The following is a 23229-nucleotide window of genomic DNA, read 5'->3' on the forward strand; positions in this document are numbered from 1 at the left end:
TCAAACTCACTGTTCCCCAGTTGCTTTTCCCCAGGGTGGAAAAAGCAACTAGGCTGCAATTTTAAGTTAAGGAAATCCAGAGGGGGAAGAGTTATCTAGCCCCTCTACGCTGTTCCTTTAACCTAAGCTGCAATCTCCTAACCTGCGCTCCATTAAACAAAAAGTTGGGGTACTATTATACCAGCTTGCCATGTAATGTCAAGTTTGGACAAGCCGTTTAGCTCCCATAGAACAGACTAAAAGGAATGAAACTGATGAAAACATAAAAATTCTCTCTCCCTCCCTACTCATGCTTCCTGCTAATAACTCCAGGGGCCGCATTTGACACACACACCCGCCTTGTCCAATGGATGTGGATCCATTGGTGGCCGAAATGTTCGAGAATGTGACAAAATGCAGGCAAGAGGTCGATGTTCTGTCCTTGACAAGAAGCAGAGTAGTGCCAGGAGTGAAATAAAGCCAATGTGAGAGTGGAAGTAAATGGCCCGCGTTATCCAGAAAGGGAAGTTTTAGGAGGACGTTATTCTAAGAGATAAGCAAGCGTAGACCCTATTAAACTTCACAGCCATGATGAGTTTTGAGCTGAGGGAAATATATGCGGGTCAGTGCCCCCTGCTTCTGCTGAAGCTAAACTTTCGGTTTAGTTTATGGCTAAGCCATCTCTTTCTTTTGCTTCTGAAATACTTTTGAATAGCAGCATTTCTCCCAGAGAGAGAGAAAGAGAAACCCAGTGATATACTGATCTATGCGATAAGCTCTATGGCAGACACTCCAGAGCACTGTGTAAAAATGCAAATATTTGCTGGCTTCCCAGTCTGAGTAATCTGGTGGGGAGGATCTCAAATGCTTGCTGGGGCCCCTCCAGTCTGCCTTAAGATGCCAAGTGCTGATGACTGGCGTGGCCAACATTATCTCTCCTTCTTTTTCCCTTTACCTGTCTTCCCTACTCTCAAGTGTTAAGAGTCAAAGCACCACGTGGGCAAGGAGATGCCTCCCCCCGCCCATTTATTCAGCTGTCTGTATCGCCCTCCCTTTAGCAATGTTGCTAAAGGTAGGCAGCAGCAGAATAGGGCACAAGAAGATAAAAGCACCACTGCCAGCAGGTGAAGACTTTTTTGTTCCATCAGGCTTCTGGGAACTGATGGTTTTTAATGAAAGGGTGAGCTCCTGTTGCTTGGTCCCTGCTCCTGCCAACCTAGCAGTTTGAAAGCATGTCAAAGTGCAAGTAGATAAATAGGTACTGCTCCGGCGGGAAGGTAAATGGCGTTTCAGTGCGCTGCTCTGGTTCGCCAGAAGTTACTTAGTCATGCTGGCCACATGACCCGGAAGCTGTGCGCTGGTTCCCTCGGCCAGTAAAGTGAGATGAGCACCACAACCCCAGAGTTGTTCGCAACTGGACCTAATGGTCAGGGGTCCCTTTACCTTTACCTTTAATGAAAGGGTTGGTGCCATGCTGTTTTATTGCACTTATTTGTATGATTTTAACAGAATCTCTTTCTCTCTCTCTCTGGTTTTAATTCTATCAATGTTTAATTGTTTTTTAACCACTTGGCAGAGAGTGGGGTTGGCAACCTCTGTAACAGTGTGCACCCCTAAGGATAGATGAAGGTGAAGTTGTGCCATCCCCACTGCGTTACAGTCTTTATGGAAAGACTAATATAGATCTCATTGTACTCAAGTGTTAAATACCAATTCGTCCCTTTGAGACTGGGAAATGTGTCTATTTCCTGGGTTGCCATCCCACTACCTCTAAACCATTGCCCAAAGAGTGGTGGCACTGAACAGCTGACAATGAGTATTTCAGTACTGTCTCATTTCCTGTGAATGATCTCATGTTGTCCACTGTTTTAAGGCACATGGTTGACTGATTTGTCTAATATAGAAAGGCAATAGTTTGTTGATGTGTTTTGCATTTCTGTCTGGATACTGGAAGAAACCTGTTCAGAGTTCCCTAGTAACTGCTGCTGATTCACTCCTTATCTTCCTTCTCCTCACTTTTTCTCTAATTGATTTCAATATAGTAAGATGCTGGCAACCTCAGTGATTACAGCTCTTTTGTTTCTTTCTTAGAAAATTGCTGATAGCAGGGCAGTTATCTTCATTCCAGACTAGGAGTCATCTCCACAAAGCTACCTGCTCTGAAAGGAGTGACATTTTAGGAAACGGCCTTTATGCTGACACGGTGGAATCTGTGAGCAAAGGAACATTTTCATGTAGGAAGTGGTATTGACTTAATGGGTTAGGGAATGAGTGAGCACGGAGACTTAATGCAGGGATGTTATGCCCTATAGTGATGTTTGGCCTTATACATCTGTTTAAAAAGCAAACAAAGAGCTGGTGTGAGAAGCTCCCAACTGGATCCAGACCAGGGTATGGGTGGATCTTTCACCCTATTATGAATGGCAGGCATGGTGGGGGTGATTCTAATTTGGTTTGTGATAAGCCCCAAGGATTAAACCCCTCTCATCCCCATGCCAAAATACTATGCCCCATAACACACCAGCTTAATAATAGTAATAATAATAATAATAATAATAATAATAATAATAATAATATCAGTCTCATAAGGCAAAGCCACATGGCAATCATCAAAGTTAGTTCTCAGTAGGGTATGTGGACATTTTGGAGACCTAAATCATGGAGAGCAGGGGAAGAGGAGGAGGATCTCTACCAATGGCTCAAAAATCAGCAGGGTTTTTGTTGCCTATTCCCTGAACAAGCAGTCCCATGTTGTGTTTACTTGCATCCTTATGCTGCTGGGAAATAGCCCCAGCTAAAGAGGGCCACATGGGTGTTGGAATTGTGTGGAATGATCAGGAATTAAATAGAAAGAACCACCTGTGACTAAATCATCCCACCTGCCAGTTCTGTGCAAAACTTTGCTGCCGAAACAGTTGTGGAGTGCGGGGGGATGAGCTCCCAGTATGGGTATGAGCTCACTTTCTTCCTCTCCCATACCATATGGAGATACATACCCCAAATTCACATTGTTGACCCCCTTCTTACTTCATATGGCAATCAGTTGCTGTGACTGTCTCAGTGTTAACACCACTTTGGAGTGGGTATGCAAAGCAGAAGCAGTTGGAGGGGTGGAGCTGAGGTGCTAAGAGAAAGAGGGAAGTTGGCAGGGAGGTTGTCGTGGTACAAATGCACAGGCGGGGGCACCAGATTGGTTCTGCCTTCTCCTAGTTCCTGGTAAGCAACCTTTCAGGAAGCTAGCGTAGTGACGCCATCCCACCCCTTTGCAATCCACTTCTGGTGCAATGCATGATGGGCAGACACAAGTTCCTATTCAGGGAGTTATAGTTTAACACAACTGCTGTGTGTGGGGCCCAGTTGTTGAGAATGGAACCTGCCCTTCATATGTCACATGTTTAGTGTGAGAATCCTAGGAGTAACCCAGTAATGGTGCTCACATTCACAGCTGCCATGCAGAGAGATACGTTGCTCTGACTTGTGGGGATCTTGCGGGGAGCTTTCCCATATTATTTGTTGCAAAGTTTTTAAATGCCGTATTTAGGAAACGTTTTTTAAAAATGCACAGGAAAAGCAATATAGAAAAAGTTTAAGGAAAAGCATCTATTCTGAGGAATGGGGAAACATGTTAGGCATCAGAATGCCATCAACTATAGCACTGAGTAGCAGTAGTAGGAAGCATAATAAAACTAATTATCTTTGAGGGTTTTCTCTTTTTTCTTTTTGCATGCTGTTGAAAATTATCATATAAAATACCTCTACTACAAAAACACAGAATTTGTGTATCTAATTAAAGTGGCTATTGTTCTATTCTAGCTGTCATTCTTGGCAAACTTACCGTACTCTGGAACTGCATACTCTGAGATTGAAAGTAGCGTAGGAACGCCTGCTTGCTTGGGGCTTCATCAGAGCTTCACCTCAGGGTCACAGTGAACATAGGATGGTGGCACATGTGGCCCTGTCTAATTAATAGGGCATTTCCCAGGTCACTCTCACAAGGTAACACACTGAAAATCACTGATGGGTAAAATAAACTATCAATTTCATACATCCTATACTGTCTCAACATCATTTCATGGGGCAATTAATGCAAAAGTAATTACATATCTACGCACCGTCATTATTTTTCTGCTATGCCAATTCCCCCCCATACACACAGAGATCACTTAAGAGTAGCAGATAGCATCTTTTAATTGGATTAGACTTTGAGTGACTGGCTGTGTACACACCATATTTTTGAAGCATATGACTTCCCCCAAAGATCACTGGGAACAGTAGTCTGTTAAGAGTGTCAGGAACTGTAACTCTCTGAGGGGAAACTGCAGTTCCTACAATTCTTTTGTTGCTGTTGCTGGGAGGGGTAGTAAATGTGCTTAAATACATGTGGTGTGTATGCAGCCTCAGTCCAATCATACAGGCCCTCTCTCTTGCCAGCCTCCACACTTCAGAGGCTGGGATGGAACCACTGCACAACGGCCTCCATCTGCAAGGGGCCCTCTTGTGTCCAAACACACTCCTTGTTGTTTCACCTGATTCACCTTGCTCAACAAGAAAAGCCTTGGTCCAAAAAAGTGCCTGGAGTTTGCGGATTGAAGAGAAGGGGGGAACATGAATCTTTGTCCTCAGTGATGCATTGCTCGCACGCTCCTTCCATTGCATCTTTGGTTTCTTAAGCATCCAGTCCAAACTGTTAGAGAATAAATTTTGTTGGCATCCCTGCCCCCCACCCCAAATCTATTAAAATCAATGTAACGCTTACACCTCTGGTGAACTGGAGATGTGAAAGGGTTTCCACATGGTGATTAGAAATATTCCAGAATGAAATCTTTCCTTTTCTTTGCACCACTAGAGTTTTCCTACTTACTTCACCTCCTTCCCAGCTCCGAAAGCCCCCTCTCCAATCCAGGAGTCTGTCCTCCAACCGCATAGCCACTTATTAGCAGCCCCAGGGTCTGTTCTTGCCACTTATTGTATCCAAGCATAGTGTGTGATGTCAATGCGCAGAGCCTGCTCCCTTTGCCTCGCCTTCACACACACAAAAAGGACACAGGAAGCCTATAGAGCTGCCTGGTGGCTGAGCGCAGTGTTTTTGAATTAGCTGTAACCTCAGACCAGACTGTGACTGGGAGATGATCTTAGGCCATGCATGGGTAGGTACTGGTAACTGTAGGTATGTATAAATGTAAGAAAAGTGAAAAGACAACAATTTGTTTGGATATCAGAGGCACATTAGCAACCCATCTATGCATTCTTTTTCATTGCTCAGTTTTGGACTCTAAAGAATTCATTACGGCAGAGTTCCAAGCCTGTCGACAAAAGCTTTTGGCTCTGGACCTAGAAAACCACATTAACAGCTGCAGATTGTATTAGTTTTAAGCTTATTATGACTTTGCAGACTCATTTATTGATTACTTTTGATTGTCAGGACATCCCAAATATAGAATTAAACAACCTTCAGAGAATCCAATTAAGTTTTGTAATAGTTGCTGCCAACTTTTCCTTGCCAAAATGGGTTGCTGACAATACGTTGGTGGCAGATTAAGCTGAACCGAGGCAACGTGCTGGTTCACATTTAACACCAAACCATGACTCAGATACTCTCTCTGCATCCCTTCCTCCTCTCCTCACGTGCTTCAGTTTCCTCTGTGACTTCCTGGTTCTTGTCATTTGTGCTTGTCCTCCAAATCAGAATCAGAAACAACAGCCAAACTGTGGTTTTGAATTTCAATTTGGAGGGCAAGTGCATGCAAAGTATAATTTGTGTTGTGTGAATGTGGGCCTGATTCAACTAATGAGCCTCGCTACTGGAAGCCTGCACAGGGACTTCTGCTAGCACAGTGGGGATTTCCCCCCTTCATTCCCACATGTAAACCTGTCCCAGCGGGTGGCGCTGTAGTCTAAATCACAGCCTTTTGGGCTTGCCGATCGGAATTTCAGCGGTTTGAATCCGCTTGACGGGGTGAGCCCCTGTTGCTCTGTCTCAGCTTCTGCCAACTTAGCAGTTCAAAAGCATTCCAGTGCAAGTAGATAAGTAGGTACTGCTGTGGTGGGAAGGTAAATGGTGTTTCTGTGTGCTCTGGCACTCGTCGTGGTCCTCTGATGGGCACATCACCCAGAAAGCTGTCTGTGGACAAACACCGGCTCCCTCGGTCTGAAAAGGGAGATGAGCACTGCACCCCCTAGTCGCCTTTGACTGGACTTAACCATCCAGAGGTCCTTTCCCTTTCCCTTTACCAAACTTGTCCCCAATATTGGCTTATGCGCAGCGATGGGGCATTGGGACAACCCCTTGAACAGGGCGATGAGAGATTTCTCCTCATGGAAATCTGAAATGTTTCCATTGACAGAATGATTGCCATAGCACCTTGCTGAATTCCTCTCTGGGAAATCAGGGAGAAAATCAAAGCAAAGGAAGGATGGGTCCATGTGAGTGTGCAATCCTATAACATGTTCCTGGTTTGGAGATAACTCTGGCTTGGGGATGAATTAAATATGATCCAGTTAAAAAGTTGACAGCTACTTCCAATTTAGCAATCTCTAAATTTAGTGGTGATGTATGGAAGTGAGAGCTGGACCATAAAGAAGGCTGATCGCCGAAGAATTGATGCTTTTGAATTATGGTGCTGGAGGAGACTCTTGAGAGTCCCATGGACTGCAAGAAGATCAAACCTCTCCATACTGAAGGAAATCAACCCTGAGTGCTCACTGGAAAGACAGATTGTGAAGCTGAGGCTCCAGTACTTTGGCCACCTCATGAGAAGAGAAGACTCCCTGGAGAAGACCCTGATGTTGGGAAAGATGGAGGGCACAAGGAGAAGGGGATGGCAGAGGACGAGATGGTTGGATAGTGTTTTCGAGGTTACCAGCATGAGTTTGACCAAACTGCGGGAGGCAGTGGAGGACAGAGGTGCCTGGCGTTCTCTGGTCCATGGGGTCACGAAGAGTCGGACACGACTGAACGACTAAACAACAACAAATTTAGTGGGTTCCCATAATTTCTCATCTCCTCTAGATACAGTGGTACCTCAGGTTAAGTACTTAATTCGTTCCAGAGGTCCGTACTTAACCTGAAACTGTTCTTAACATGAAGCACCACTTCAGCTAATGGGGCCTCCTGCTGCCGCTGCGCCACTAGAGCATGATTTCTGTTCTCATCCTGAAGCAAAGTTCTTAACCTGAAGCACTATTTCTGGGTTAGCGGAGTCTGTAACCTGAAGCGTATGTAACCTGAAGTGTATGTAACCTGAGGTACCACTGTACTAGAATAGCTTTACTTGATGCAGCACCACCAATGTTTCCTCATGCATCAGTATTGCCAGCTAATGGGTAACATCCACCTGTGTTTTCCCCACTATCAGAATAGACTTCCACTCATGCAATAAGACTTCCCCTTCCTCCCCCCTCCCCCAAAAGTTCTTGTGCTGGGGGTTGAGGCTCCAAAGTAGATTTTGGTGTGCTGTAGTGTGGAGAAGAAGGAGGGAAACCAACTGTGTGAGTGGAAGCCCACTAATGTGATGTTGGATATCACCCATACTAAAGGAGATAACTCATTTACTTGCCATAACCTCCAACATCTAGCCTTCAGTAATGTAAAAAACTACAGGCTTATAAAATACAGTACAGGCCTTTTGGGATTGATTTTATGGTGGTTTTATATGTTGTCATAATTTATTTATTTTTTCATTTCATTTGATTTTTTGATTTTTGTTTTATGAAGCTGTTGTATGCTGGCAGGGAAAGCTGTTTATTCTTGAAGGCTGTATAATAAGCAAATAAATAAATGAATGAATGAATGAATGAATGAATGAATGAATGGTATAAATCCAGTTCCACATACCCCAAATCAAATATAATCAAGCATGAAATTGAGGATAGTTTATGCCTTGTATATTTACAATTAAGTAATGGGCAAGAACCATATATCTAGGTAGAGAAAGCTCAAATTAGATTAGCATGTTGCCAACATTGTTCCCCCCCCCCCTGTAACTCTGCTAAAGAGAGAAGTTTGATGTGGTATTTCAGCTGCCGTACCAACTTCTTTTGATAAGGGAGGGGTTATCAGTGCAAGCAGGAATGCTGCTCAGCAGTTGTGCCTTATCAACATTTCCTTCCCATTCGTTTACCCAAACATGCTAAGTAACCCCATCAGAGCTTCCAGATCAATATAGGAAGGCTGGTAGTTGATTATGGGAGGCTAGCACACACAGGAATGGTCCCTAACCACCTGCTTTTGCTGTGATTCACTGTTCAGGGATAATACCAGATCAGGACTCAGTTGGTGCTGTGCTGATAACACCAAGGTTGCAGGTTTGATCCTCGTATGGGACATTTCTGCACTTCCAGCTCTAGGATTCTATAACTATAGTTGTAGGAGACTAGAAAGCTTTCCCTTTCTGTGTTCTGCTTGCTGTAGAAGTGTCAGTGGTTATCTTTTGGGCATAGTGGGTTCTTCTGGTGTGTGAGACCCCTAGAGGGCAGGAGGACTAGTATCTTGTGACTTACACTATCAGTCATCAATAAAATATTGCTTTGATATCTAATCCCATTGGCTTTGAATTTGCTCCCTACTGTGAATTAAAAATATAAAATAGGAATTAAAAATAAAAAATATAAAATTTCATTAGGCTAGGCAGCACTCTTGATCATATAGCTTGTAGACAAGATGCATTTTTTTTTATATTGCGCAAACCTTCCACTTCAAGTTCCTGTGAGTTGCTTTTGGCACCTTATTACCATATACTCAGTGAACACGCAACTAAAAAATTGACCCAAGTGCATGAACAGCATTAAACGTTCTGACAGTGAAGCAGTGTTTCTCTTTTCCTTGTGCTTGTGTGAAATGATCTGGCAAAATAGATGCTGCAGAATTAATGTGGGGGTTGTGTGTGTGTGTGTGTGTTTTCTTTCAGAAATGATAAATGTTCTTGGGACCATGCCTTGCCAAATGCTGATTCGGCTAACAAAAAGAATTGGTGTTTTGAATATTTCTTGTACTGTATCAAATCTGAAGTCTTATGGAGATTTGCATATTCACTTCGTGAATGTGACAAGATTCTTATCTAACCTGTGCTTGTCAGCTTTCATTACTTTCTCCTCCACTTCAAAACAGTTATTTACTGCTGACTTTGAGTCTGTTTTCTTTTCTTTAGTAGTTTTAATGCATGTGTACTGTTAGAATGATTTTGGTTTAGTTTTGTTTAATGTGGTCAATGGAAAAGAATCTCTGGGCACACATATATAATTAACTCAGAAAGATACACATATATAATTAAAACACACAATGAATAATGTAAAGATATGACCTCTTATAACATAATCCCTCACCTAAATCAGTTTAAGAGTTTTGTCCTACTTAATCCGAGCAAGGAGTCTAATCGACCACAGAATTCAAGAAGGTTCAAGACATGTGAACTTTCAACAGTATAAGGCAGTGGGAAACAAGTTTTACATAATGTGATGTAATGTTATTATTTCATATGATATACGATATAGTATAATATAGCATAGCATAGTATATCTCACCTTTTCTCCAACGAGCTCAAGGTTTTCCCTCTCCTCATTTTATCCTCACAATAATCCTGTGAGGTAGGTTAGGCTAAGGAACAGTGACTGGTCCAAGGTCACCCAATGAGTTTCGTGGCTGAGTGAGGAATTTGAACCCTGGTCTTTGCACTACTATAGGAACAAGAGGAAACAGCTGGTTTCATATCTGTTGCACTGCCATATCACTTCAGTAGAGAGTGATACAGCAGCTTTTAACTAAGTAGGGATCAGGTGCCATAGGGCTACATCTAGCCCTAAATAAGCTGCTAACTGTCTTTGCTCTTCATTTTGAGCTATGTCTTGCTCAGGTGCTGGCTGAGGAACTCACTCACCAAATCTCTTTGATTCCTCACTGAATTGCCTGCCTTGTCCATCTATCTGCTGGACCATCGGTCTGTCTTCAGGCACCAGGAGAAAGGTCTGCCTGTATTATTGCTCTGACTGATTTGGATATTGCTGTGAAGTTACATAACTCCAGAACTGTGTCCCATAGGTAGGGTTTTCCTGACCCAATGTAGCATCTTCAACTAGATGAAAACAGATTGGAGCCTAAAGTTGGCCGTAGACATCTCACATTCACTTTATCAAGTAATGGCTGGGATCCTAAGGAGCACATGCATGCATGTTTTTCATCTGCACACAGCTCTCTAGGTTTCAAAGAGCAATTTATGGAGTCTGGTGCATACATTCATGTGTTAGCATAGTCAAAAAGAGGAGATTAGCATCTGTAATAACAGTCTGTAAGCGTGGTGGCTAAGGGACTTTCTATGAAACAAGAATCTTGATTTTAGTGCTATGAATCAATAACTTTGATTAACCTTGCCTCTTTCATGAATACTCCAGATGGCCTTATGCAAGCTGCTTTCTCTTAGCTTGATACCACCACCTGCTATATGGAGGGTAATACTGACATCTTACAGTGTTGTTGTAAGAATGGATAATGTCTCTGAATCTCTTTAAACACTTGTGCGTGCTATGCAAATGTTAAATACTATTTATTGTTTTAATGCAAATATTTAAGGCAACGAACCCCTGGATGACACTAATGCACTGAGCAGGCTGTATCATTCCCTCTAATTGTGATCTCAGCTGGTGAATAACTATGCCTGTTTTGTGGAAACAGACCGCTAAGAAACATAAAAAAGATTTTTAAACCTAAGGGTCATCCTCCCTAAGAACCCCAATCAGTTCAGTGAGGACTAAGCAAGTCAGGAGAATTAAGAAGGAAAAATGGAATAGACCAGAGGTCCCCAATGTGATGTTGTTGGACTACAACTCCCATCATCACTGGGTACTGACCATGATGGCAAGGGCTGATGGGAGTTTGAGTCCCAGCAGCTTCTAGGATAGAGTATTTTGGAGAAGGGCCTGGCTGGCTTGAAAGAACTCTGAAAAGGAGGCCTCCTGTCAGTTGGTGAGGATACAGTCCCTACATTTTAGGATAGAATCATAGAGTTGGAAGGGATCCCAAGGATCATCTAGTTCAACTCCCTGCTATAGAAGAATATGCTTCCTTCTGGGGCTTAAACCTGCAACCTTGGCATTATCAGCACCATGCTCAAACCAACTTTTGGTTGCATGTCTTGCCAGTACTGCGTAACATATATAAGCTGAGTGCATTCATTTCTGCTTTTGCTTCCTGATATGGGCTTATAGGTCTTAGATCTGAAAACAGTTTCTCAAGGTACAGAGTGTTAGCAAACTTTAAGGAAGACTAAGGTCAGTTGCTAAGGAGAGATCCTTTATCAGAATCAAATATGTTCTTATCAGAAATAAACATGATGGGGAATTGCCTCTCTGCTTCTTAACCTGTCAGTATAATGAGTAAAGTTGTTTTTTTTTAAGGCAGTTGTTTTAGATATTGATTTTAAGAAAACCCAACCATGATCCTTGAGGGAAACATTAAACCTTTAATGCAACCAGTTTGCCTGAAATGTCTGCAGTTACTCAGCTGTTTCATATATTCAGCACTCCCATCTCTCTCACTGAGTGTTTTCTTTAAACACACACACACAGGTCTTGGAATCCTGTGAAAAGTGAAACCTCCAATTCCAGAGTATATATAAATCCTTGAGGACTTGGGTAGGGATAAAATAAGAAAAGCAAATTTAACTTTGATTTCAATAACTGAATATTGATGGTTTTGACTTGTAATCTGCCTGTTTCTTCTGTTCACTGTCATCTTCTGATTTTCTCTAATCAAAATGGGAAGGAAGTAGCTATTGATCTTAGACAATATGATCAAAGGGATGAGAAAAAAGCATACTTTCTTACTTGCTGATGATGACAAATTGCTCACAAATTGAGGGAGAAATTGTGCAAACCCTGGCATGTTCTGTTTGTAAAGAAAATGGGCAGGTGGAAGGAAAAGCACCCTCATTAAAGTAATCCAATATAGTTCTTTTTTTCCCTTGTAAAAGAACCTGTGCAATCCTGTATACAGTTTCCTGTGAGTAAAAAACACACACTGAACATAATAGCATTTGCTTCTGAGTAAATATGCATTGGCTTATGCTGTTAATTTGGTTATTATGGTTCATATAGGCAGGTTTGCCAGCAGAACCTCCTTAAAAGGCACTCTAGAATGCTCTCTTTTTACTACTGCATGTTTTGATGCATTAAAAAGGGGTAAAATGTCTCAAAGAGCCTGGAAGGAAAATGTAAATCCAAGTATCTTTAGAACACATAGTATTGCAATTTGTACCAATGTCAATCAAGTTATAACACTTAAAACTGAATAAGAGGGAAACAATAGTGATGTGGCATTTTCTCCATGTTCCCCCTCCCACCCCCATGAGATAGGCTTGGAAGGGGTCAGCCAGTAGCAGCTGGTGTTGTGGGGCAGTTTACCTGGATGGGTCTGGGTTGGGGCAGAGTGGTGGTGGGTGGGATCAGGGCTGCATGGATGCACTTTACATTTGACAACCATGCATCAACAATTGCTACTGTACATTATGGACTCTTTGGAGACGGTGCTGTACAGCAGAGCATTATGGGGCATAACCTTTGGATTAGCCCTGAATCAAGGCTTAAGCATGGCCAATGGACCCATAGGTAGGGCAAACCACAGCACATAGGTAACTCTGAATGTAAAAGCATGGGTGAAATAGCCTGCTTTTGTTATCTTTGGGAACCACCTAGCAACTCATTTCTTTTCCTACAATAATGTGTGTGTGTGTGTGTGTGTGTGTGTGTGTGTGTGTGTGAAGCATCTCCAGGTCTGACTCATAGCTCAGTCGGTAGAGCATGAGACTCTTAATCTCAGAGTTGTGTGTTTGAGCCTCTGTTGGGCAAAAGATTCCTGCATTACAGGGAGTTGGACTCATTACCCTTGGTATCCTTTCCAGCTATACAATTCTATGATTGTAGGTTACACACCAAAATAAGTATTTCCCCACAAAGCTTGAGAAGTTACACCATGTATCTAATTGCATTAGATTAGTTCTGCTGTTCCACTGAGCAACTTCTTTTTCTCTTGCAGAAATATAAAGAATATGAGAAGGATGTTACTGTAGAAGAAATTGATGGTCTTCAGCTTGTGAAGAAGCTGGCAAAAAATATGGAGGAGATGTTTCACAAAAAGTCTGAAGCTGTACGGGTAGGTAGTAGATAAAATTATCTTTTGTTTTGGGTAATGAGCTTGTACTCCTGGCATCTCAGTATGATGCTGTGGAAATGGACCGACAGAAAGGCCTTGGGAGAACTATGCTATATTTGGCCTTCTATAAGAGAAGATCTGAAAGAGTACTAAATATCTGTTTTGAAACAAACAAAACAGAAACCTTAATCATTTGATACTACGTTTTCTCTTTCTTCTGCGCATTTCAAATTCCTTCTGGGGAGTGTTTTATTTAGAAAGCATATGTCAATGTCAAAGGACATATACACGTTTTTAGCAAACTGTGTACACCAAATGGACACAGTCCCATACTTCCTTCCTCACCTTCCTGGTTGCTACACTCTTTGATTGGTGCATGGTTGTGACACATACATGCTGTACTCCATAGTCAATATTTCTTACAAAAGAAAACAATTCAGAGTCAGAGACCGGGAATTAGATCTCAGAATCTATCTGTACTGCAGAAGCACATGAATTATTTTGAAAGCCATGTTGCCAGTAATTGGTACATGGCTTTTTACTATAGCTATTTTGTCTTTCTAAGAGGACTTTCCTGAGGATTAGTTACTGTGGACTTTTCAGTTCAATCTGCAAGGACTAAAAAAAATCCATATTATATGAAGAACACATTTAAAAAGGAATGAAAAGCAAACAAAAGATTACGTGGTTCACTAAGCAGGACTGTGGGTTTTCCGCAAATTAGCAAGAGTGCAGAAAGTGTATTGGACGCAGGATTCAGCTTGTTGAGTCTTTTGGCTTCCTTTTTAAAAATGGCGGTATGTGTGAAGATATGCTAAATGTGCTGAGACCTCTGAAGCCAGTGGGATGGCTGAGGAACATTTTCATTTGAGTGGACATGGAGATTCTATGCCCTGCAGAGCTCATTTCCCCTCCCTGCAACTAGCAAAACCAGAATGGATTGTGCAGAGGAGTAAGAATGGCAGTCTGAATTATGTAAGAGAAAATTCTAGAGCAAGAAGATGATTAGGGGTATTTTGATCAATTGCAGCTTGGGGTGGATTTAGGCACACATAATTTCTGTCATGCAGAGATTCAAAGGACCAGTTATTTTAAGCTGGCAGAAAATTGGAGCAGAAGATCTACTTCTTTCTGAATCCTGCTGTGCTGGAATTGTAAAAACCACTCTGCTTTTAGAAGCCATTCTATGGTGACCCTTTGCAGTGTTTAAATCAGGGGTCAGCAACCTTTTTCAGCCATGGGCTGGCCCACTCTCCCTCAGACCATGTGATGGGCTGGACTATATTTTGAAAAAAATATATGAACGAATTCCTATGCCCCACAAATAACCCAGAGATGCATTTTAAATAAAAGCACACATTCTACTCATTTAAAAACACTCTGATTTATTTGATTTGTTTTGTTGTGTTGTGTTTCATGATGGGCGTAATAGCCGAATAAACATTTTGATTTGATTTGATTTGACTGTTAGTGGGTGGTTCCCTAGACTGGATGGGTGGGAAGTTGCCTGCTCTTGGTGGGGTTACATTCCTTCTGAAGGAACGAGTACAGTGGTACATCGGGTTACATACGTTTCAGGTTACAGACTCTGCTAACCCAGAAATAGTACCTCAGGTTAAGAACTTTGCTTCAGGATAAGAACAGAAATCGTGCAGCAGCAGGAGTCCCCGTTAGCTAAAGTGGTGCTTCAGGTTAAGAACAGTTTCAGGTTAAGAACGGACCTCCGGAACAAATTAAGTACTTAACATGAGGTACCACTGTATGCAGCTTGGGGTACTTTTAGATCATTTGCTGTTGCTTGAAGCTCAGGTGGCCTCAGTGGCCTGGAGCGCCTTCCATCAGCTTTGGCTGGTGGCCCAGCTGTGCCCCTATCTGGATAGGGATAGGCTAGTGCCTGTCGTCCATGCTTTGGTAACCTCTAGATTAGATTACTGCAATGTGTTATACATGGGGCTGCCTCTGAAGATGGCTTGGAAACTTCAGTTGGTGCAGAATTTGGCAGCCAGATTGCTCATCGGGGCAAGACGGTTTGTGCACATGATTGATCCTGGCCTGACTGCACTGGCTGCCAATTAGTTTTAGGTCCAATTTAAAGTGCTGGTTTTGACCTTATAAAGCCTTTAACAACTCAGGACTACAATGCCTCAAGGACTACCTGACAGTGACGAGGGATTGAAGATTGGAGTGATCATTCTGTGATATTATGGCAGTGGACAAAGCTGGATTGTAACTTTTGAACAAACCTGTTTTAATTAAAATAAAGTCAGTATTTAGGGGAGTGTAACTGGTTTGGTTACACTGGGCATGGAGCCTTGGGGGCACCGCAGGGGATGCCACAACTATGATTTAGAATGGAGCGCAAGAGGCAAAAGCTTTCAGATTCTGGTGGTGCACAAAGCACTGTTGAAATTTGAGACCCCAAGGTTTAGGGCCTCTAATCAATCAATCAATCAATCAAGTTAATCTGCTTTGATTGATTAACATTTTATGGCCTTTTAAATGTGTTTGTGGGAGGGGGGGTAATTGGTTTGTTTTTGTTTTATTATGTACTTTGTGTTCTCATTTTGTATTTTTATGTTGTGAACTGCTCTTTGATCTTTGGATGAAGGGCAGTATACAAATTTTAATAATAATAATAATAATAATAATAATAATAATAATAATAATAATAATAATAAATAGGGCACCTTCCTCACTGAACAATATGCTCTTCACTGACAATCTCCATTGCCACAAGCATGGTACAATGCAAGATGCTCTGAGATCTAAATATTAATACTGTTTTTATTTTCAAATGATATCATTGACTGAAATGGTCTCCTAGCAACTAATTGAATTAGCTGAAAATCATCTGTGCTAACACAGCATGTTTTTCATTGAGAGAGTTATTGTATAAGAGTAGAAGAGGATTATTTCAAAGCCTTTTTTTTAAGCATACCTGAAACATTTGGAGGAAATTGTAATTAGTAGTGTTGGTGATTTTTGAATACTCCCAGTGACAAAAAAATGTTTCCATAATATTTTAATAATATTTCCATAATGTTTTAATAATGGTATTTGAAATGCATGTTAATACCAAATAAATATGACTGGCATATGCACAACGATGAACTATGTATCATGGCATATTCTAATGTTCCTCAGCTGGCATACTCGTAAGTGCAAATTATACATCCTCTAGATTGGGCAGTCCAAATAGCTGATTAATATAATATTTTAATGACAAAATACAATTGTCATTAATATTTATGTAATAACACCAACAAAACCTATAGACAGGCTGTGAAAGAAATATTTGGGCAAATCAATTGGCTAATATATTTGAATTGGTAAATGTGCTCAACTGAAGGTCAGACTTTCATATGTGCTTTACTTTATTCTTCCCTAATTTCATGAATTTAATTCTGAATATTCTCTCAATTATTTCTGAAGAGAATTACTGGCCAAAAGCCACCACACAAAGATATCCCCAAACTCCCTTATTGAGCATTTTGCTCTTCGGCTTCCCAGGATACACTTCTTGTTTTATTAAACAAATCTTGGATTCTGTCAGTTGTCAATTCTTCATAGGCAAGATTATATCTTGATTTCTGAAAACTAAGCAATTGCATATTCTTAAACACTACATTCAGCTGTGCTTTAATTCTTCTTCTTTGGTGCTGGAAATTCAAGTGAATGTAAATGTTCTCTTCCATGTTCTTTCTATGACTATCTAATCCAGTCTTCTCCAACCTGGTTTTGGACTACACTTCCCAATATCTCTGACAATTGGCCATGCTGGCTGGGGATGATGGGAGTTGTAGTCCAAGACATCCGGAGTAGAAGGCTAAAGTAATTCAGCCTGTGTTGCATCAGCATGCTTCAAATTTGGCTTGGATGCATCATTTTGTATTTTTTTTATGTTGCACACTGGCTTGGGTTCCTTCAGGAGGAATGGTGGAATATAAATGAATGGATTTGCCAGCCTCTTTACAAGCAAACACCTTAATTATTGTTTGAATAATCAAGCATGTGTTGGAGGAACCTGAAATCAAACACTGTTTTGTTTGTTCAGGCACACTTTATCTAGTCAATTACAGAGTGTATATTTTTACAAATGAAGAGAACATTCTTGCTGCCACAATAATGTACCTGGGAAGAAGAGAAAGAGTCATGTTGCTTTCATTATATTTGTTTGAAGGCGGCCCATAGAAGAAGAAGAGAAAAAAACCCAAGAAATTGACCAGGCTTTGTAAAGGTCATGTGCCAAATGCAGTACCAGCCTTATTGCTAAAAACACTTGCTTAACCTTTTCTGTGGCATGAAATGTTTTTAAGTGACAGTTTTCATTTTACTTATGTAGAGTGCTTTAAAAGATGGCTGTTTGATTTGCATTGATAACACTAAAAATCCCTACTTTCTGAAGTGCAGTAGAGTATATTCGTCTCTCTCTCTCTCTCTCTTTTTGAAGCCTTGATGCCTTAGCCTTACAGGAAAATGGGGAGAAAGGGAGATTCACCCCCCTTTAATAGTTTTTACTTTCTTCTTGCCCCTTTTTCTGGCTATCTGGTGTTCGCTGCAGAATTGATTTCCATTATAGGTGTACTGTGAAAAGTAATTGCTGTTGTACAGTAATTCAATTTCAGCACATTCACGCGTCAGTAAACCAGCAGGGTTTATCAAGAGAAAACAGGGACATTAAAGCTTTTTATCATGAAATTCCACATGTAGAGACACATTTTTGCAAGGAGCCGAATATTGGAATTTGCATTTCATAAACACCGCCGACAGCAGACAAATATTTTTCTGCCCACAGGTGCTTTTACAGCAGGCTTGCAAATTGCTTGCAGTCATTATTAGTATGATATTGTTTAGGTTGGTCAATATAATGCCAGTACAGTTGTACCTTGGAAGTCGAACGCCTTACAACTCGATTGTTTTGGCTCCCAGATGCTGCAAACCCAGAAGTGATTGTTTCAGTTTGCGAATGTTCTTTGGAACCCTAACGTCCAACGCAGGTTCAGTGGCTGCCAATTGGCTGCAGGAGCTTCCCGCAGCCAATCAGAAGCCGCACCTTGGTTTCTGAACATTTTGGAAGTCAAACGGATTTCTGGAATGGATTCCCTTCGACTTCTGAGGTATGAGTGTATTACTGTCATGCAAGTAGTGAAATGGATGTGCTAGTGAAGGGCCCGTGGCTCAGAGGTGGAACACCAGCTTTGTCTCTGCTTTGCATGCAAAAGTTCCCAGGAACTGATCTAGATGAACCAGTGGTCTGATGCATATTAAATCAGGTTCATACATGTGTTGTGTAAGTTTTTTCCTTACTGCAAATGCAATAGGTTGGATTCAGACTCTGCTTCCATCGGTGGTATCATCTCCCTAGTGGGGTGGGTGGGTTTCCTTTTGAACAGTGTGGAAGGTGAAGCCTGGATTCAACCCAATGTTAATATAATCTATGTCCTGGGTTGAATTCTATTTTATTTTGTTTTTTTAATACATACAACGTCCCTAGACATTGGAGACCTCATGATGCAAGGGAGACATAGGCAGAGAGAGGGGGGGGGGAGGAGAGGGAGAGGGAGAAGTGAGGAAGGAGGGTTAAACAATCTACCAGCCTGGCACCTAGCCTGCACTTAAAATAAGAGGCTCTAAAAAAAGAAGCTCATGCCATCTATATTATAGAAGAAAGTCCCCAGGTAGGGCGTCTGCACTCTGTGGAAAGTTCCTGGGCAGCCTGGCTGCTTTCGTCAGCTGCCTGCTCTAGTGGTTTGCTGCTGCCTGCAGGAGGCAGGGAAAAGCCAAGCCGGCAAAGCCAGAGGCTGCAGAATTCTTGAGCGAAGCGATGGTCCACATTGTGATTAGCTATATATTTCCAGGTTGTTATTATGAAACCAGTTATCATGATGTGACTTTCATACTGGTTTTGGACAATTATCAATACATCGCCCTAATGCCTGCATTGCAGAGGGTTGGACTAGATGGCTCTCAGAATGCCTTCTAACTCTACAGTTCTATGATTCTGCTCTTGGCTAACCTCTCTTCTCTGAGTCTACCCACTTAATTCTCTTAAATTCCCCCTCTTCCTTGCCTTGGAATGGTTGGGGTGGTCATTAGACCATGAGACTCTTAATCTCAGGGTCATGGGTTTGTGCCCCATGTTGAGCAAAAAGTTTCCTGCTTTGCAGAGGTTTGGACTAGGTTTGGGATCCCTTCCAGCTATGATTCTGCTGTTGGCTAACTTCTCTTCCTGGGGATGGGGAGAGTATATGTATGAATTCAACAGTGCTTAGTGTATTTTTTGGGTGCTATTTTGTTACCGTTGCTAATATTGTTCAACAGCCTATGAATGCTATAGTACTTTGTGAATCCTATAATATGACTTTTGTTGTAATTATTATTATTATGCTGTTTTGCTTATTTTGTTTTAGTTGTTCTGTTAACAGTGGCGTAGCGTGGGTTGTCAGCACCCGGGGCAAGGCAAGTAATTTGTGCCTCCTAACCTGTGGATTTGCGCCCCCTAACCCTAACCCCCAGATGTTGTGCCCGGTGCGGCCGGCCCCCCCTGCACCCCCCACGCTACGCCACTGTCTGTTAATGGTGTTTTACACATTGTAATTCTATATGATTGATGTTGTATCTGTGGTGTTCCATTATGTTATTGTTATTTATTGTTTGTAAGCCAGTTTGCGATGCATGTCAATGAAAAGTGGCCTAGAAATTTAGTAAATCAATCAAATCAATCAATTCCCTTCCTAGAAGCTTTGTGAAAGGCTGTATAAAATGTTTTCACTCAGGGGCCAAAGCCTTGACCTTTTTTGAATTCTTATTTATGTGTAATTACTTTGTGTTTTAACAGCACAATACAATTTCTTACCCTTCTGCCTCTCTCAGCAACGTCATTGTGCTGCATAATTTAAATCTGCCCGCGTTTATATAGAAACAAATATACTGCCCATAGTAATTAATTATTTTTTTAAAATGTATGGTTGTATGATTTATTTTTTATAATGCTTAATGTATTATGTTTACTAACTGCTTTAAAATAATCACCCCCTTTCACAGACAGAAAGCGAGAGATGAGAGAGAGAGAGAGAGAGAGAGAGAGAGAGAGAGAGAGAGAACGCGAACTTGAATGATTATGGAATTTGTTTTTTATCTCAAGGATATTGTTTCCCACTCTAGCCTTGAAGAAGTGACAGGAAATCCTTTTCAACAGTATAGAAAAAGTGTATAATAAAATACACAGCACATAGAAAAAATGTATTTCCAACTGACATTTAATTTTATATATAAATGTGGTTTTCTCTGTACCTTTCACAATAAAAAATGTAACATATTAGAATTACTTAACAAAGGCTTGTTCCTTTGTTCTCTCCCTCCCTCCCTCCCTCCCTTCTTCACACCATTACCAATGCCCAGAAATGAAGGTGTGTGCTAGAGTGTGCAAAAACTGGCTACAGCTATTGCCTTGAAGACTTCCAAATAGCTCCCAGAATCCTGAGGATCATGTGACTTGGCCTCCCCACCAGCAGTGATTATTCAGTACCACACAGCTTCATTTAATTTATAATTTCTAGACCTTTTTTTAGCCTTCAGACGCTGTGATATTAAAATACAAAATAAATTTATACAGTTTTCTGAGCACAGGGCTGAAATGGGCTGTGGGAGGAATGAAATTATGGTGAATCAACCAAGTTTCACTATAAATAGTCTCAACTGACAGAATAAAGACATAATAAAATAAGATGGCTATAATTGTATTAATTACCAGCAACAAATGAAAGGGTTTCAACGATATTTTTATTCAGTATTTCAGCGACATGTTTTGCTGGTTCCTTGTATTATTACTTTTGTTCATGCTTTGGCCAATCATAAAGATACGTTTGTGTGATCCTAATGAACTGAGAACCCACTTCAGGCTGATTTGGACATTCCACAGAAGTGGGATTGTCAGAGCATGGTTTTTACTCATTATTCTCAGTGCCTTTTTCTAAGCAAAGCAGGTATAGATGGGCCCAGGGCTTTTTTTCAGATGGAACTCACTGGAGTTCAGTTCCGGCTCCTCTCAGATGGGCACCATTGGCATTATAAGAGAACAAGGGAGGCATTCCATGGTGAGTTCTGGCACATCTTTTCCTAGAAAAATAGCACTGGGTTGGCCCCATTTATGGTGACATCCACATGTGAGCACATGGATTTCATTCTTATTGAGACATACGTTTCCACTAGCAACACAGTCTGATACATCTCTACGCAGAAGGCAGGGCGCTATGTCAGAAGTTAAAAGTGCAAGTAATTCGGCCTTCTTCAGAGTATTGCCTCTACATGATATTGTGAATTGTCCCTCAGAGCTGAGCTTGGCACAAGAAGGTATAAAGGAAAAAGGAGATCAAGCCCACAGAAAAACAGGGAGGGGTTGGCTTTGTGCCACTCTTGTCCTTGCCTGGTCTGTTCTCCCAGCCAGCAAGTGTGTGTGTTTTGCACTATAACATTTGCTTGACCTGTTTAATATCTGTTTGTGCTGCTTGTAGTTGTGGGTTATTGTTTGCTTGCTTGCTGAGTGAATGCAACTGTCGTAGTGGTGGAACTCCCTGCCTATTGATACCAAGCGGGTGCCTTCATTGTATTCTTTTTGGCACCTGGTAAATACATCCTTAAGGGACGCAGGTGGCGCTGTGGGTAAAACCTCAGTGCCTAGGACTTGCCGATCGCATGGTTGGCGGTTCGAATCCCCGCGGCGGGGTAAGCTCTCGTCTTTCGGTCCCAGCTCCTGCTCACCTAGCAGTTCGAAAGCACCCCTAAGTGCAAGTAGATAAATAGGTACCGCTTTATAGCGGGAAGGTAAACAGCGTTTCCGTGTGCTACGCTGGTGCTGGCTCACCAGAGCAGCTTCGTCACGCTGGCCATGTGACCCGGAAGTGTCTCCGGACAGTGCTGGCCCCCGGCCTCTTAAGTGAGATGGGCACACAACCCTAGAGTCGGACACGACTGGCCCGTACGGGCAGGGGTACCTTTACCTTTACCTTTTTAAATACATCCTTGTTTAGTCAAGCCTACCCAGATGCTTAAAAAAAGCTGCTGTGAATTTTGATCTGTTTTACTATTTTAACTTCTTGTATGTTTTAACATATTGTAAATATCTCATGATTTTATGGTTTTATCTTTTTGTAAGCCGCTTTGAGGTTTTTTACAATCAGTTGGTGTATAAATTTCATGAACTAAGTAAAAATCTTTTCCTTCTAGCATATCTTTTTGCTTTTCATGGAATGTGTTGAGAATAACCAGATTCATTAGCCCCCTTTATTTGTTAAGGACATGAATGAGGCTCCTCATTTTAAAGGGAGGCAGGGTTGTACCACTGGCTCTGCCCTCAATGTCATAAAGTGTATACATCTGCAGTACGGAAGCCTCTGTGTGTAGGCTTCCATGCAGTCCTGTGTTAGTCTAATTTCACAGATGCTACATCCATAAGGATCCCTACTACAGACATCCAAGCTCAGGGTATGGATGCTGCTGGGCAGGGCTAGGGAACTACTTGATATTGGAGGCAGTCAGCAGCACAACCTTGCTGCCCCTTCAACACAGTGTGCCCTGCTCTTGCATATACTATTCTGATTTGTTTACCTGCAGCAGTGCAACCCAGACCTCTGCAGTTTATAGTATTTTACAGTGCTGTACAATCTTAAATATGTCTACTCAGAAGACAGTCAGAAGAAAGCTCAACTGAGTTCAGTGAGACTTACACCCATGTTAGTGAATGTTGGATTCGAAATAACAATGTACACACCAATCTGCTGTTGCAGCAACAGTAAAGTACCGGTATGACTGGGGCTGGACTGAAAACTTAAGTCATTTCTTTGCCCTGGTAGTTCATAATGATCAGACTCATAGTAGGTTTTTTACTCCACAGAAATAAGAAATATGGAGGAGATTTTCTGTGTTGTGGGGAGCATCCACACAAGATTTTGTGCTATTTTTCCATGCAAGCATTTCCAGAGCATGGAAGTAGATTTTTCACATTTTAGGTGTTTTCATTATATGGATAGTAGCTATTTAGGGGAAAATATGCCTTTGCAGCAGGAAAAGATTATGAAGACTTAATCAAACAAGTAGAGAATGCAAACTTTCAT

At 41.6% G+C, this 23229-nt stretch overlaps 1 protein-coding gene across 4 annotated transcripts in view; it reads left to right on the forward strand.

Moving 5' to 3' along the window:
• CACNA2D3 (calcium voltage-gated channel auxiliary subunit alpha2delta 3) overlaps positions 1-23229 on the forward strand; it is a 497583-nt gene that overhangs the window by 99561 nt on the left and 374793 nt on the right. For all 4 annotated transcript variants that reach the window (XR_014561264.1, XM_083726996.1, XM_083726997.1 and 1 more), the window contains exon 3: positions 13001-13117. Coding sequence is in view for 3 of the 4 variants with exons in the window: in XM_083726996.1 (XP_083583122.1) it covers positions 13001-13117 (117 nt within the window). In the remaining variant the exon portion in view is untranslated. The remainder of the gene's footprint in view (positions 1-13000; positions 13118-23229) is intronic.

The sequence above is a fragment of the Podarcis gaigeae genome, assembly GCF_964106915.1.
Source record: "Podarcis gaigeae genome assembly, chromosome: 2".
Taxonomy (NCBI): Eukaryota; Metazoa; Chordata; class Lepidosauria; order Squamata; family Lacertidae; genus Podarcis; species Podarcis gaigeae.